The 16,914-nt window shown below is 35.3% G+C and overlaps 1 protein-coding gene across 2 annotated transcripts in view; it reads left to right on the top strand.

The window, feature by feature from the left end:
* Window positions 1-16,914, top strand: part of LOC127841378 (receptor-transporting protein 3-like) — a 43,132-nt gene that overhangs the window by 14,047 nt on the left and 12,171 nt on the right. Inside the window, exon 1 of one of the 2 annotated variants that reach the window (XM_052370187.1) lies at window positions 11,313-13,408. The exons of the other annotated variant lie outside the window; for it this stretch is intronic. Coding sequence (XP_052226147.1) covers window positions 13,044-13,408 — 365 coding nt within the window. The 5' untranslated portion in view covers window positions 11,313-13,043. Of the gene's footprint in view, window positions 1-11,312; window positions 13,409-16,914 lie in introns of those variants that run through there. 2 annotated transcript variants of the gene reach the window in all.

The following is a 16,914-nucleotide window of genomic DNA, read 5'->3' on the forward strand; positions in this document are numbered from 1 at the left end:
AAGTTTCAATTTAACTATAAAGGTATGCGTGGCGCAGTGGTGGAGTGGTGCAGAGGTAGCGTCTTAGCTTCTGCTTCTAGAGATCCCGGGTTCGAACACAATAGTGTGTTGTTATTGTTTTTTCTTGGTTATTTAGAACTATTCAACTAAAGTATTTAAAACTAATCAAAATATTACAATTTCATTGTACATACATTTAATTTCAGTAGACTACGAAAATATGTGAACAAACACGTTTAAACCACGATGGAAACATTAAGTTTCAAACGCAGCATGAGTATAAGTGTGCGTTTAAAGTTGAAAAAAAAGAAAACTAATTAAAACAGTGTATGGCTTTAAATCAAACATGTAAACTAGAGCCCGTAAATGTCACCTCGCCCCATGCTGTTTCCACACATCGCCACAATGACAGTTGCCTGGTACAAAAACAAACATGCATCAAAATTTTCAGGTGGCCAGTTTATACCAAATTAATTTAGTTTAGATTTTTATAATGTCAGTTTAAACAAGTTCCTTCAAGTTAATTTCAGAATTTCTAAGTTCATGACAGCATTACAACAAGAGCAAATGAATGAAAACGTCTTGTACATGTATGCTTCATTGTAAATGAATAAAAACTTCATTGCGAGGCTATCAAAACGGAAGTAATAAGTTTAACTACACAACTTAACGGAGTTATTTGTCTATAATTACCTGGATCATTGATAGCACCTTTATTTCGTAAATTGATGTTATAACACCCACTGTCCACTTGAACACAACATGGAACAATTTGACAAAAATATTCTCCACACGTTGCATTGAGTATAAACTGCGTTCCATCAAAATATTGACTTATCTTCTAGTTGTATTACTTATTAAAGACTTTTCAGCATTTAAATTTTCATCTTCCGTTATGGAACTATTTAATATATCAGTATTTGGTATGTGATACTTCTTGGTTAACAATAGTGCATTTTGAAAATGTGATTCTAAATAACGTAAATTTGCACCGGTATGTGTTTTCTTTATACCGTTTATATTTGTTATAAGAATCCAAGGTTTTGGTGTGTTCAAGGTTTCCTACTTTAAATATTAGATTGTGGAGACCAGTTTTTCTTTTTCCGTTTAATGGGAGTGTTTGGTGTAAATATTTTACCGAATGGATTTTGTTTTCACCATGCAGACAATGATAACCCATGAGAGTGCAAGCACCTATTTCCAATGGGGTCCTTTGGTTTTTTGCGGAAGAGGCAAGCAGAAGAGACAGTTTTGAGATACAAGGAATCCGGGTGCAATGCCCTAGCTCTTTGCGAATAGATCCCTTTGTTCTTTTATGTGCTCAGTGTATAGCACCGATACACGCGAGAATTACATGGATTTCATACCAGTACATCTCCAGTTGGGTGGGAAACACTTGAAACATTTCTGAAATGTCCAGTGCCCCGGCCAGGAATTGAACCGGGGACCTCCGGAATGGTAGTCTAGAGTGTTGCCACTCGACCACTGCACCATCGAATGGAAATGTGTCCGTGCATTTTTACTATATTTCTTACACCCTGTACGCACATTAATTGTGTTCATATTGATAATGTACATGTATCATTTACTTCAATACCACACAAATAATTGTAAATATGACATAGTCTGTTTTTGTTTTATACATATTTTTCAATATTGAAGATAGCTCCCTTCTTTTTTGCTTTTTGTTTTCCATAAATTTAGTTGATGATATCTTGCAATATTTGGAATAATTTAACATTTTCGAATTTAGTGGTAAACACAATTTCTACCCGGTATTGTTAACATGGGAGTGGAGGACAACATTCAAGTACATTCAAACTTAAAAAGGTATGACTAATCAGGCTAAGCAGGGTCAGAACTGTCCGCATAAACTGGATTTTTTCTTACAAAAGACTTCCTTTCATCGAAAAATACACCCATCAAAACTGAAAGTTTCGCACTCTGGGACGACACTTAACGCACGCCCATTTACCAGAGCGATGTTCAAATGTAAAGTTATTTCGTCATAATAACCCGACCAGTCGATTATTTTCTTAAAAATCATCATAATGTTTTAACAAATTTAAGTCTGCTTCGGTAAACGATAATTGATGACTAATAATTTCTTCGTTTGATTTAAGCATAACAGTTTATTTGAAATAGTATAGTTTTGTTAAACGTCATCAAGCGATAATAGAGTACTCCAGTTCCCAATCGCGATACATCGGCTATCTCCGGACTCTTCCGTAAGATAGGCAGATTTAAGTATTTAATCGTCTGCTGATACAGAATGTCGAGTTCCAGTCACCGGAAAAGCATGTAATTATACATGTACGTCATGCATCCTGTGATATGCAAATCGCATGATAATTTTTGTATTTGATATATATCCAAATGTCTCAACATCCGTTGTATTTATGAAACGTCAACGCACAGTGCCACTTTGCGATTGACATGGCGGTTTGCTTTTATAACGATTGACTGCGTACTTTACATAAAGATCGTATTTCGCATTGTAAGTCATTTTCGCTCGTACAAGCATGATCATGATAGGTGACCGATAAAATGTGTATAATTTGTCAAATATTGAGGTCTAAAATGGGTTTTGTGATGCTGCAAAAACATTTAATCGAATTAAAGTCATGATTTAAAGCGGAAACTTGCCATTATTAAAGGTACATTTGCAAAACATTTCCAAATATTTCGGCTTTAAATGAATCGTTTCAAATCGATATTTTAGCTTCCATATTTTGAAAACAATATTGACATCAGCGAAATTATAACGTCCTATAGTAACTGTTCACGTGATTTTTTTTGTGTTGAGTTGATTTCGTTCGAATCAAGCGTCAATAGCACATATTCCAATCGAAACACACGCTTTTGGACATTTTTAACCCATTTATGCCTAGCGTCTAGAAAGGCCTTGTCAAACAGCGCAGATGAGACGCCGCATGATGAAAATCATTTTGACAAGCATACTTCGTAACTGACCTCTAAGATTTTAAGGTCAAATACATGCTATATCGCATTGTGGGCGTGCAGTTAAAGCTAGTTACTTTCCTATAGTTCTCCACGTTAAATATGTACGCACTGGTATGACAATGAATGTTTGTTGTAAAATAAATTGCCAATCGCTTTTTATATATGCCAAATAACTATGCAAGATAGCAACGAAGTATATAGTTTGATACTTGTTGTATAAGGAATGCATTTGGTGTTGCTGCTATGATTAAATTAACAACAAATATTCCTCCTGAACATATCATATAGAAAGGCTTCAATTATACGTTCTTTATGCAAGCATCCCTGAGACTGAATGCTAAAAAGCGTCTGCTTTAACCGTCGCATCTACCTGTTATCACTGGTACAGTGCATAGAGTGTATTTAACAACTTGTAAGACAACGTTGGCCAGTCTAGTGTTTATCATTGAAACATGTACATGTTGGCTGCTTTCAGGGAAAACGGGGCTTAATGCATGTCTAATAAGATTAGCATGTGCACACTGATTAGCTGTATAAATGATTTGGAAAAAAACCACACATCTCGACCTGTGTTTAAGACAAACTCTTTATAAATTTGAATGGGTTATGATCATTTCAAACTTTCGATATAAAAAGCTATAACATAATTTTGAAAACTGAGTTGCGTCTAAGATTATACAACAGCGAACAAATTTAGTGCCTTCAGCACTTTGATTTTTCTAACGCAATATGAGCAAGCTCTTTGAACAATTGTCTACGGATTAAGGCTTTAGATATGGTATTCAAAAGTAAGCAAGTTAATTGCTGGATTATAAGTGGAAAAAAGTGTACATGTAACTAAAAGCGTAACACACTCAATGTGAATTGCGCTTTTTCGCTCCATCACACTCGTTGAGAGGTGGTAGGGTTCGACAAAAGCGACACAACTGAACGGTGATTCTTAAACGACATGGGGTTCGCATTTTTCTTTCTTTAAAGAAGAGGCTTAGTAATGCGAACATGTTATGTATTATAAATGTTTATTTTTCAACATATGTGTCGGTACACTTTCAAATTCTCGCATGGAATAAGCAACTCTTAAAGGCAAAACTCCTATTAAATACTAAAAAAATATTGTCAAATATTGTTTCTCATTTCTGCAATATTGTTTGATGATTGAAATAAACTTGTTGTTAAGGTATATAAGGTTAATACGCTTATTTCCGAATTTCATAATTTGTAATACGTTTTTTAATAGACATAGTAAGGTAATCGAGGTATTGAAATTTGGCAGTTACAGACGGCCTCTCAATTAATTTGTTTCGTTGGCCTCAATAATGTAAAACATTCCTAGATAACGTCTAGAATTCTGCTTTAGCTGAATAATTGCTACACATTGACCAAATAAACATAACAGATGTCCCGAAACTTCACAAATATCATTTGTAGTTAACACATGCATTACATACGTTACGCACTTTTTATGGGAATCACTAAAGTTTAGAGTTTTTCAGAATTTCTAAATCCTGTCAAGTTTAGTGTCGGAGTATTTGGTTCCAGACGCCCCGGGTTCAACGGTTCCAGACGCCCCGGTCTCAAAGCCAAGAGATGGAACATTTTCTTTTTTAATTCTCATTGTTATTCTAATTATTTCAAACTCGTAAGTATCAAGCAATGTAAATGGAATCCATTTTAAATGACATGGAGCATAGGAACACGTTAAGCGTGAAGTGTAATATGTATGAAGACGTCAATGCTGTCCGAAACGCTTAAGAATAAATCTTCATCCGACGTCGTAGAATCATGATGAGTTATCTGAGGTTAACTTCGGACCACGATGATTGGAGAGTAATTACTTGTTCGCAACACTTGGTTTAACATGAAGGTTAATAGATATCAGCAGGGCAATGTTGTCCGAAACCCTGAGAAATGGACCAATATATCACCCCTTTGATGCAACAGGTACCACGTCATATTGAAATTAGAAGGTACATGGTACCCTTTTGCACCAATAGGGCGATATGATGTCGCACTATTAAGTTGAATGCACTAAGGTTAACTTCGGGCAATGACATGCACGTGTAAAACAAAGATAATTCGGTCGTTGACCATACGTAAATTTAACATGTAAGCACATTTGAAATGGTATAAGTAAACGTTTGTATTTTTATGCATTGACATTTGTACTTTACACAAAAAAGACCAAAACCTGTCGTTTTAGGATCACCTTTCAATTGTGTCGCGTTCGTGGAAAAGTGACGCTTACGTCGAACCGCTTTCGTTTGTTTTCATGTAAGCTGGTATATTAAAAAATATTGTATATATTCCATTTCTGCGCACGAGTAAATGGACGTAACTTTTGTTGCTTAAAAGGAATAATAAGTTTGGTTGTCTCCCTTTCAACAGCACTGTCTATCACTGAAATACCTGTACTAGTTCCTGATTGCATGCCGTAAAACTTACTCACTTACTCTAAACTGTCCCATGCAAAGGTCAACTTCCTCTTGAACAAGTTTCTCTTTTTAAAACAGAAAGCCTAAATTTCTATTATTTAGTAGATAACATGTTATTTGGTTTGCTACAAACTTTTTTGAAGTCCTGTCTCTAGGTTAAAATACAACCACGGCCTATGGTCCAATTTTTCATTGTTACAACTTATTACACATTACTGTATTCGGTGTCATACATGGATTAATTCATTCGTTCATTCATCCACTGATCCAATCTACCAATTCATTCAACCTATTCATTCATTTAACCAACATATCCATTTATTCAATATATCGATCTATCAATTCATCAGTCAATCCATCTGTTATTTTTATCAGTCTATCCGTTCATTTATTCAGTCGTCCCATTCCATTAATAAATCTATCAATTTGTAATGAATTAGGATTTATCACTCACTCTTCTTTTGATATTTATTTTTAATCGCATAATCGCATATTCCGATTTATGTTACGCTTTCAGATAGTTTCTAGAGAAACATCAGTGAATTAAAACTGATATTTCACTGTTTCAAACAGTAAACAATAACACTGAAAATTATCGAAAATTTTCATTATTTTACCGGAACTATTTTGAGATATCTTTGGTATCCCCATTGTGACCTCCAATAAAAGGCAATTTTACAAAGGGTGACTACTCTGCATAGATGTTTATAAAAACATACGGATTAGCTTCCTTTAAAATTACATGTAAAACATTTCGGGCGCCCAACGGGGTATTATATTGCCCGGAACGGAAAAATACAAAAACAATGTTTTGTAAGAATAAAATAAAACGAAAATTTGGTGGATTTGATGGAATATCGATTTTAATTCACTCATCGTTATAGAAAAAATATATGCTCTATGATCAAACGTGAATTGACATCGATATTTCACCAAATCCAACAAATATCGTCTATATCTTCAAATCAGATTTTCAGAATGTGCACCTACATAATTTATTATTGTTAAAGTTCTATTACGAACGAATCGTGTAAGATATTTATTTTATTTAGAGCGTCGAAGTTTAGCAACATTTAAGATTTGTGCTATTCATTTTAATCGAACATAATCGACATTACATGTGTGATCAATTTGTTTGTTTAGACCCAGTGAACAGTGATTGTCGAGGGATCGATTAAGCCATATAAATAATCAGTGTTTACTTTGGCATACTGTCTTGTCACTTGAAAGAATGACAAAACTCCCCAAAACATTGAATGTTAAGGCGTTTGGACATGGTTAAGTTATTTGTTTATTTTGTAATGCCACAATGTCGTCTACTGTATCAAAGTCACCGTTCTCGCCATCGTCATCATTATCATCAGCAGCAGCAGCAACAACAGTTGCAACAGCTGCAGTATCTGTACCATTTTCATCATCAATATCAACATCAGATCAATCAGCTTCGGCATCCTCTTTATCATCGTCGTTCTTATGTGAATCGCCTTCCGCCTCATAATTGTCATCACAATAACACGGCATCACCATCATTATTCATCGTTATTTCTTAAGCATTATTTGTCGCAAAAGATAACACAAATTTTGCAAGGTAAGACAACTAAGCATGTACTCGATTGTTTTGTAATAGATTTAATTCGCTGGCCAGGTGTGAGATCTAATTAGTGCCTTGAACTAAGCCCCTTTAAACTTTCTTTCTTTAATAAGGAACAGTTGGGTATTAGGGGCCTTACAAAATCTCTCCGTTACAAATGGGCCAAGATATTATGTTATTAGAAAGATAAATATTCGTCCCATCTCCTCTCTGTGTGTGGTATACCAACACTAAATTTACACTGGGAATGAGTATGTTTTGAAACCATGACAGATCTCAAGATGTTCAAATAAAAATGCCTATAATGAGGGACATTTAAATGAACTTTTTTCTGATAAGTAGCAAGTATGATTGTGATTTTAATCTTGCGTAGTTTACGATTTCTTGATTTTCTACGATGATTAGGGCTACAAAGCGTTTCATCGAAGTTCTTCAAACTTCTTATCTTGTGACATTGTGTACACAGACATTAAAATCGTATCTTCCCGAACCTGTATCTGTTTATGACCCTGTGTTATTTCAAACTATAATATAGATCCGTCTTGTGGGTTATAGATCCGTCTTGTGGGTTATATATATCTGCAAACACCAAAACGCTACACGCACGCGACTTTCCAATGACATAACTATAAAAAAGCATACTTTCTTGGAAGAAAAAACGTATTCACAAACTTTTCTCCCGGAAATTTATGACTGAAAACCACATAAGCCACATGCCACTTCAATACAAACCATCACAAAAGTCCGTTTTGCGAAAAAGCCTCTAGTCAACTGCACCTAAATGTTCTAGACGTGACTATGATAGTTAACATAACAAAATTCTTTTCGTAGATTTGAAATTTCAACTCATCATTTAAATTCAAAATACAAATTCACAGTAGAACATTGTTTAATTGTATAAAAATGTCATTTAAGATACCAGCAAAAGGCTAAATGCACACATTGATTATAAACTTGGGATATTTCGCAATTGGCGCCTGTTCATTTGGGTTTTCTCTACGTAACAAGCGTAACGTCATCTAACGCCGGAACTTCATCTTAAGTAGTAACGTTTGGTAGGCGAGTACAACTATACATACACAATTGGTCAGTACACGTTTACTCTGGTAACGTCATCTAACGCCGAAACTTCATCTTAAGTAGTAACATTTGGTAGGCGAGTACACAATTGGTCAGTACACGTTTACTCTGCATCAGCAGACGATTTATTCCGGAGGAGTCCGGAAATAGCCGATGAATTGAGTACACGTTGTTTACGGCATGGGTTTGTGACCACCTTGACTCTCTGACATCACAATTTATCAAGGAAAATATGCGCGTTGTAAATCTGACGATGATTAAAGATAGCTTCTGCTGTTGCTGCGCGTTGTCAGACGTTGTAAGAAGTTGATATATCTGTGTGCGAAATGGGTTTATCCATAATTTGTATTTGTTATAATGTACACATATAAGATGACTAATATTTACATATTCAAGACGTCATGTATAATTGTCCATCACCTTGATGATGATGATTGTGATGATGATGATGAGGAGGAGGAGGAGTAGGATTGTGGTGATGGTGATGATGATGATGATGATGATGATGATGATGATGATGATGATGATGATGATGATGATGATGATGATGATGATGATGATGATGATGATGATAAAGACGCATCAACAGAGCATTTTACCAAATTTGTTCATTTCATATTTCACGTACTATGATTATTCATCTGTTGAGCAATACCATGTGTTTTTGTGTGTTTTTTTTTGCTGACGACAACGATACATTTTGTAAAGTGCTTCTCATTTAATCAGGTGTGTTATTGTATACTTATGATAGTAATCGCAAAATTAATACCGTACACACATTTGAAAGGTTTGAAGAACGTTTCATATTTCCGTTTAATGCGTATCCTGTACAGATTTTTTGTTCATCCTTAACGGCTGTGTATTAATATAATTTATCACTTTAAAGGTGCATTCACGCGATCGTTTTATAATAGTATTAAATATTGTAGATGGTGACGTTTACAATGTACAAGATTAGTTTTAAAATGAATATGTGTTTTTATGGGGATGTTGTCCTGGTTGAGATGGGCGGTAGGTCTTTGTCATACTATCGAAACACAACGTGTGTTAAGGTCCAAGCATGTCAATTGAAAGCCATTCTTGCCTATCAGACGTCTCTACATCTATAGTTATTCTCCATGTGGCACCGAAGGATGCAGTGGAACACTTCATTGGCATTAATTGCGTTGTACTGCTTGCGCACAGGGATTAATCTTGTTTAAATTAGTTTGTTAGAGTCCGTTTATTTCATATACCAGTTTATGTGCTTCAAAATGGATTTATGAGTTTAATTGTTATAGATAATTATTTTTTTTCGCTGAATTCGTTATTGTTTAACGCCTGGTGCTAACGCACACCTACTCTTGTTTGCAAACCAAGTAAATATTTGTCTGCAACTGAATTATACTGGAAACGGAATACATAAGATACTAATTTTTACACGTATTGCCACATACTTTTTCAATCGTTCGATTCAACATCGCAAATTATCTCAAAATATAAAATGACATTATCTTAACATTTTGAACTAATTTACAAATGTATGTTACTTCTTCTGTCAATGTTCGTTTACTGTTACAACACAATTTTTACCTATGTTGTGAAAAGTTTTGTTTAGTTTTTGGTCGCAATATTTTATCTTCATCGCTTATGTTGAAGTCGTTGTTTCCACGTATATAATAGATGCCGTCAATATGTAAAACTACATCTATGTGCGACGTTGCCATGTCTGTGCCATAACCCATTTATGCCTAGTGGACTCTTCCATCCTTCTAAATTGGATCAATTTATTTCCAAAATAAGGGATGCCTAGTATATTTCTTTATTTAGAATATTTCTTACATAAATTCCTTTAAGCATATGCGGCGTCTCATCTGGGTCTGCGCTGTTTGCCAAGGCCCTTTTTCTAGACGCTAGGCATAAATGGGTTAATTAATGTACATATTATTTCACATACACCTGATATGTCAAACACTCAGACTAATTTACGTCATCAGATGCAGTGTAACCTCCAAAACTTACTTGGTCATGGCGGTTAAACACGTGGTATAACATACCCCAATACACGGACTCTAGATGAGAGGTCAATATACGCTCCGTACCCAATACGAGTACTAACTACTTTCAACTTGAAGAAACAGAAAACATTAAGTGAATAAGTATCTATACACTAACAGATACGGTCTTAATATACGTCTTAAAGAAACAATAAAATAAAAAGCATACGTTCATTATATACCTTTACAAGTACTTTTGTAAATTTGAATCGGTACACATTTATTTTAAATTTTGAATAGTAATTGTTAACGATTATCTACCTACTCAACTGAACCTGCTGTTAAGAATGAGTGCAAGTTGGTGTGTGTTATTCGACAATATATGATAGAAAGTCATTAAATCGTTATAACTGTATACGCGTCAAGGGCTGGTGGTGACTTCTTCATCAGATAGTATGATATGTGCGGATATTTGCCGGTATTCAAGACAACGTTTATTTAACAATGTGTAGCGTAGATTTGTGCATCAAAGACGTGTGGCGTAATAAACAAATTAGTCAATTAATATGTTTATTCCGCTTGAATTATAACAATTCATCCGTATAAACAACATATGGTGTAGTTATACACAGAGTCAGGCAGTAAAACAATTTCAATATTCGAAACTGTTTGGTTTTCAGTATAGTATAATTTTCCGCCATCAGTAAGCCTGAATGTTCCAATTATATTAACACTCTTCAATCTGCGATATAAATTAAAGAACTTGCATAGAGCTGTATATGACCGTTTCCGTAGGCTTTATAATATCAGTGGAGTTAATTAACTGGAAAAAATAAATTGTTGAATGCCTTATGTAATTCATTAGTTTATGTTCAATCGTGAACCTTTATCTAGCCCATATTTAAAGACGCAATGCTATTTTTCAACTGCAGAATTTCGCGTTTTAGAACATATCAATTATCAGTTTCAATGACAAATATTTTGTCAATTTAATTATCTTTTATTTAAATCTCCGCACTGCTTTGCCTTTCGAACAGCTTTAATTGAATTTTGGGTTTCACGCAAAAAAAATCATACAAAGCGTGACACGTAATTTACTCGATTCACTTGTTGAACGTCTTCTTTAATCGATTCACTGAAGTATAACAATGTCAACATTTGCCCCATTCCCGTATTTTAAGTAAATTCGAAACAGACCTCGCTGTTAAACGGAATATTTAAAAGGGTGGCCATGTGTTTATTTACTCTATATATGGTTCTAGTGTATTCTAAACATCGTTAGATATAAAATTGACAAACGCGCGCGGGAGGGGTTTGATTTCACAGAGTAATAAAATGGTGCAAACTGATCCAAACGATGTCGTGATTTTGAAACAAATTTAATTTCAAACAATCTGCTTAGGGCTATCGTCGGACAGTACTTGTTAACGTACAGTTTGTGTTCAAATGTGGACTCACGTGTTACTGTGAACGGATTTTAGATTAATTAATGCACGTGGTAGAAATAATCGATTAATTGTTAAGGCTTTCTTGTCTTGGTATACGGTGATGATTTATGCAAGGAGTTTGTGTCAGCGGAGATAAGAGGATGATAATTTAGAGACAACTTGGATGGGCACGAAGTTGATTACAACTAACCGGTGGATTGTTGTTCTAAGCGGGCTTGCTTGATCATCGCCTCAAGGTTCGAACGCAATCTGGCATCTCTTCATTGACCTGCATTTGACCTTCAATGGTTTTCGCCTAACACGTGGGTAAAAAACAACATCGACAAAAAACACCAAACGAAGCGCAGCGATCCGTGAAGTCTTATATTCATTTTAATTTTTTTTTTTTAATACAAAAATCGGAAAAAGGTTGTATGAAATCTAGGCACACAGTTAAGTTTCAAGTAGTATTCAGTTCAAGATGTATTCGCGGTATAATAAAGGAAGTAAAATCAACTGTCCTACAATCTGACACTTTCGTACTGCATGTTGTGAGCCGAGTGGAAAAACCTGATCTTATAAAAGCGGATACAAAAAAGTCCACAAACGAGCTCAATAATATTATTTTCAAACTGAACACCGCCTTTGCGTGTTTCGACACAATAAATGACAATTCAGTAGTTTTGCTCTGGGTAGCTCGTGGTGGCATAATAAAACAAATCTTCGTAGAGCGTTCAGCAAATAAACGTTGTACAGCTGTCAATATTGTCGAATGTTTACACAAGCATTCGAAGATTCTTCAAAAACATTCAAATGAAAAAATGGTACGTCCGTTATCTTGATAAAATATTACAATCTCAAGATCTGATTATTTTCTACTCCACGATCTAGTAAGCTACTTGGGTATTCATAGTCATTTACGACTCTGCATACCGTTATCATCATCGAAAGCACGCGTGTAAAAGACGGGCCCGGACAGTAGGACCCGAGACCTTTCAGCATACTGATGCAGCTAGACAACTTGGGCGAAACCGACATCTGGGGACTTAAAGACTCGTATACATGGTGAAATATAAATGCATATCCTTTTATCGGTGTTGAGTAAACACGTTTGGATTTTATACTAACTGACTGCTGAGTGAATCAACATTTGACCATCTTTAAGAATGATTTGATTATTTACTGAATAAAAGGTGACGAACATATTAAACATACATATCTGTTTATGAAGGATTGTCTTCGTCGCATCTGTTGTTTTCTGGTTTGGGATTCTCGGAGACCAGAAAACACTCGCGGCATCGCTCTGGCTCACGGATCAGCTGTATGAAAAGTTTTGTCAAGCCTGATATATCATCGCGATATCAAAGACAATCAGTTCCGGTGTCTTGGCAAACAGTCGCAAACAGATTCAGAGTCTAATTTTCGCAATACAAAACGGTTCTACAAGTATACGTCGAACGAATTGGTGCGGTGTGATATCATTTGTATATACTAGTCTTAACGCTATAGCTTGGAGAGGACTGACCATCATTATTGTTAAACACCAGACGGAACCATCGCCAAGCTGGAAATAATGCGACTCACGCCGACGCCGACGGCCCTGTCACTGCCGCCGATGCCGTCATTGCAGTCACTCCAGTCCTTACACACACTTCCGGTGTCCTTGTCGGGATCGGCTGGGGAAACGCTGATCTACTACACGCTCTCTCAACCGCCGCCGACAACACCAAATCTCACAAGTCTCGTCGGCGGTTTCACGCACGCCGGATTGCCGCAGCTTAGTCCCTCCATCCGACAAAATGTGACGCCTACGTTGAGCCCCGGCGGCGTGTCGCCTATGAGCCCGGGGCTTAGCCCGACGACGACAGGCATGGTTCCGGACATTATGCATCTTATTAACTACGGCGATAAAGACATGGGGCTGCTACTGTCTCAAAGGTAATGGTTTCTCTGATGTTGGCATGTCATTCGTTTGTTGCTGACTCGGTCGGTGTTACCGATATAGGTTCTTTTATCGCGTCAATATTTCGTAACCTTATAATATGGTATATTGGTGGTCTTCTGATATTTTTATTCATATCATCATCAACAGCAGTATAAATATCATCTTCATTATAAGCATCATGCTCAATACTATCAGCATCAACAATAATTGTAGCTTATCGTGATTACAGGTACATTACAACCACCTTCATCTAATAATTAATCTTTCTCATCATACATTTTAAATTATCATCGTCATTGTCTCTCTCATCTTAAGTTACCATTTTAATCAAACATATTTTGTCGCCACTTCAGGATTCGACGCATCTAGATATATAATATTGATTTTAGATTTAACTTAGTTTGATTTAATGCAGTTGACTTAATATTGTGTAAGAAATACGAGCCTTAATTGAATCTACCATTCCTGTCTAATGACATTTATCTAACGACCTTTGACGGATTTATCTTCATGTAAGCAAACAAACACTATTAAATTGTCATAACATAAAAAAGAGAAGAAAAACACCTTGTTGCACTATAAAATTCATTTAGTGGATTTATCGGATGATGAATTGACAATTCTGATGGTTTATAGTGCGAATAATTTTATTTGAGTTTATTTTTTAAATTTTAAACTGCACCCATATAGGCCATTAAACTTCAAACAATCTGAAGGCTTTATCATGGTAACAAAAATATGGGTCTTCCAATTTCGTAAGGGTATACATAATCACGATGTTTAGGTAACATTATCTACGAGAGTGGGTATTTATCACTTGGCAAACTTCGCATTATCATAGAATAGAAATTTAAAAATGTCGTCGCTCTGTTCATAGTGTGAACAGACGCTTAAACCCGACTATCTTATCCTGAATGTCAATGTCAAACACGAGGAGAAAATGTATATAATTGTTCTTTTAATAATACAGTGTTCTTGTAATGTTATTTTCTTTTTCAACAGCATACGTGATTTTATATCGGTATTTGTGAGAAACGCTGCAACTTTTTCTTTAATTGATTTGACAATATGAAACACCTCGTCTGAGAACTAATGTCTTATATCGTGCACCCTCGATTTCAGAATCTCTTGTTTCCAAATGCGTGACTTTGGGTTACATGGTCGTGAGAACGAACGACCTGTAAAAATATAATAATCCTTTTCAGTTCGCTTGTTATCTTACTCATACAGGTGAAATCTAGCAGAACGCAATACATGTTTTGTAATATCATCCGTTTTAGTGATTTAAAAGCTTGTCACTACTAAAAGTCAGTTAATAAAGTATGTACAACACGTTAATGAGCAATATTAGCAATTGTGAAGATATACCAGTGCTGGTACATCGATGTTTGTATAATGTATTTGTAGAATTGCAGCCTATTACATTTTCAGAATTCATAATTTCATATATTTCTAATCATGCTCTGACAGTTGTGTCATAGATTCACGTTGATCATGGACGGAAATATTGCTGCTTAAAAAAGTTTTGGATATAATAATGGGGCCTTTTGACGTTTTGGTAAATTGACAAAATTAAAACAAATTGTTTTAGATTCGCTAATTTTCGTTGTAGTTATGATATTTGTGAGCAGACAGTAATACTGAACATTTACCATGCTCTAAAATATCAATTATATGCATCTTTTGACGTTTTAGAAACCCGAAATTATAAAGCGTTGCAACGCGAAACGATTGAATAATTTGGAAAGTTCTGTTGTTGTTATATTGTGGAATACTTAGAGGATTGTTTATATAAACTATAAAATACAAACCCATTGTAATAGCCCGGATGGCCGAGTGGTCTAAGCGTTGGTCTTTTACTCAAGGGGTCAGTGGTTCGAGCCCAGTTGAGGGTTACTTTTTTATTTCGTTAATTTTATTCTTGTTAATTACTGGAGCTTTTTAGATCCAATTTTCATATTTATCAATATAAAGCATTTAATGACAAACTGCAATACATGTTTAAGACTAAATTGAAGTCAACAGACGGTAAGCTTTTTTAAGGATCATTGGTTTTTCTTCCTACTATATATATCAAAAATGGAACACTCTTAAATTGTACATGATACCATTCATTTCTCATAGTACATGTCCCTGTTCTGTAAGAACAGTTAAAGTCTCTATAGCGCTCAAAATCAACGAAAATTTCGTAAAGTACTTCGTAAAATAAAGTTAACACCTAAACAATCAGTGTTCATTGTAGCAATAGCCAAAATTTCAACGCTAGATGTGGTATGATTACATAGATTTTTGTAGATACAAAATGCCCGTTTTTATTTATTTATGACACAATAAATTCCATTTTAATTTCCCGCGAATACATCTATTTATACGACACACGAACACCATGTTAGTGTTCATGTGTCGTATAAATAGATATCGTTGTGGGAAATTAAAATGGAAAAACAACGAGCATTTTGTATCTACAAACATCTATTTTACCAGACCACATCTGGCGTTAAAATTATGGCAATTTCCATAAGGGACATTGATTTTTAATTAGTTTAGTTTATTTTACAAAATATTGTACGAAATTTTCGTTGATTTTGAGTAGTAATGTTACTTTAATTTAAAACATTTCTCAACACATACCTGCACTTTTAGTACATGCTTAAATTCTTACGAAACGGTTTCTAAGCAATTACCGACAATCGGTACAATTCGGAAACATCGTCTAGCTCAGCCTTCCGCGCTACTTAAATGTTAACTATGTTTGCATATACAAATGGTACCTTTTGATACCGAATACGATACAATAGCATGGCCACGCATGGATACACGACTAAATAAGGGATACCAAATACGTGCAAAGACATTAATTTAAGCGTTCGCACATTCTGGATGGCGATCGTCGTAAAATTATCAGGTTCCTATCTTCCGCAGTCAACAGTCCGAATCAAAGTGTTGCACCTAATAATGACTGTTCCAACTGGTCATTAATGGACACCTCGTAAATTTTAAGGCGTTACTTGCATTGATCAGTGTGACAACCAGTTCACATAAACTTACACTAGTTTCTTGGTCAGCACACGAATGCGATCAGTTTTAAGCTCAATCTGACCGCATTAAATTTTTGCTGTTGATTACATTGACGAAAAAACACTTTGATTACAGGTGTCGTACAAAGATGCTTAATTTGCATTTTAATTAAAAATGTCACTGTGTATGCTAATTGGGCTTTAAGTGCGAAACAAACATTGTCTGCAACCAGCTTCGTTCTGCTTATAATAGTAATCAAGATCGACCGCATGATGATGATGGTGATGATGATGATAATGCTGATGGTGGTGGTGGTGATGAAGACGATGATGGTGGTGGTGGTGATGATGATGATGATGATGATGATGATGATGATGATGATGATGATGATGATGATGATGATGATCAATCTCTTACATCAAAGTTTTTAACAATAGCAGTACGCTCAAACACCTTGATTTCAAACACAAGTAGCAGTTCA

This window comes from Dreissena polymorpha, chromosome 8 (genome assembly GCF_020536995.1).
Source record: "Dreissena polymorpha isolate Duluth1 chromosome 8, UMN_Dpol_1.0, whole genome shotgun sequence".
In the NCBI taxonomy this organism is placed as follows: Eukaryota; Metazoa; Mollusca; class Bivalvia; order Myida; family Dreissenidae; genus Dreissena; species Dreissena polymorpha.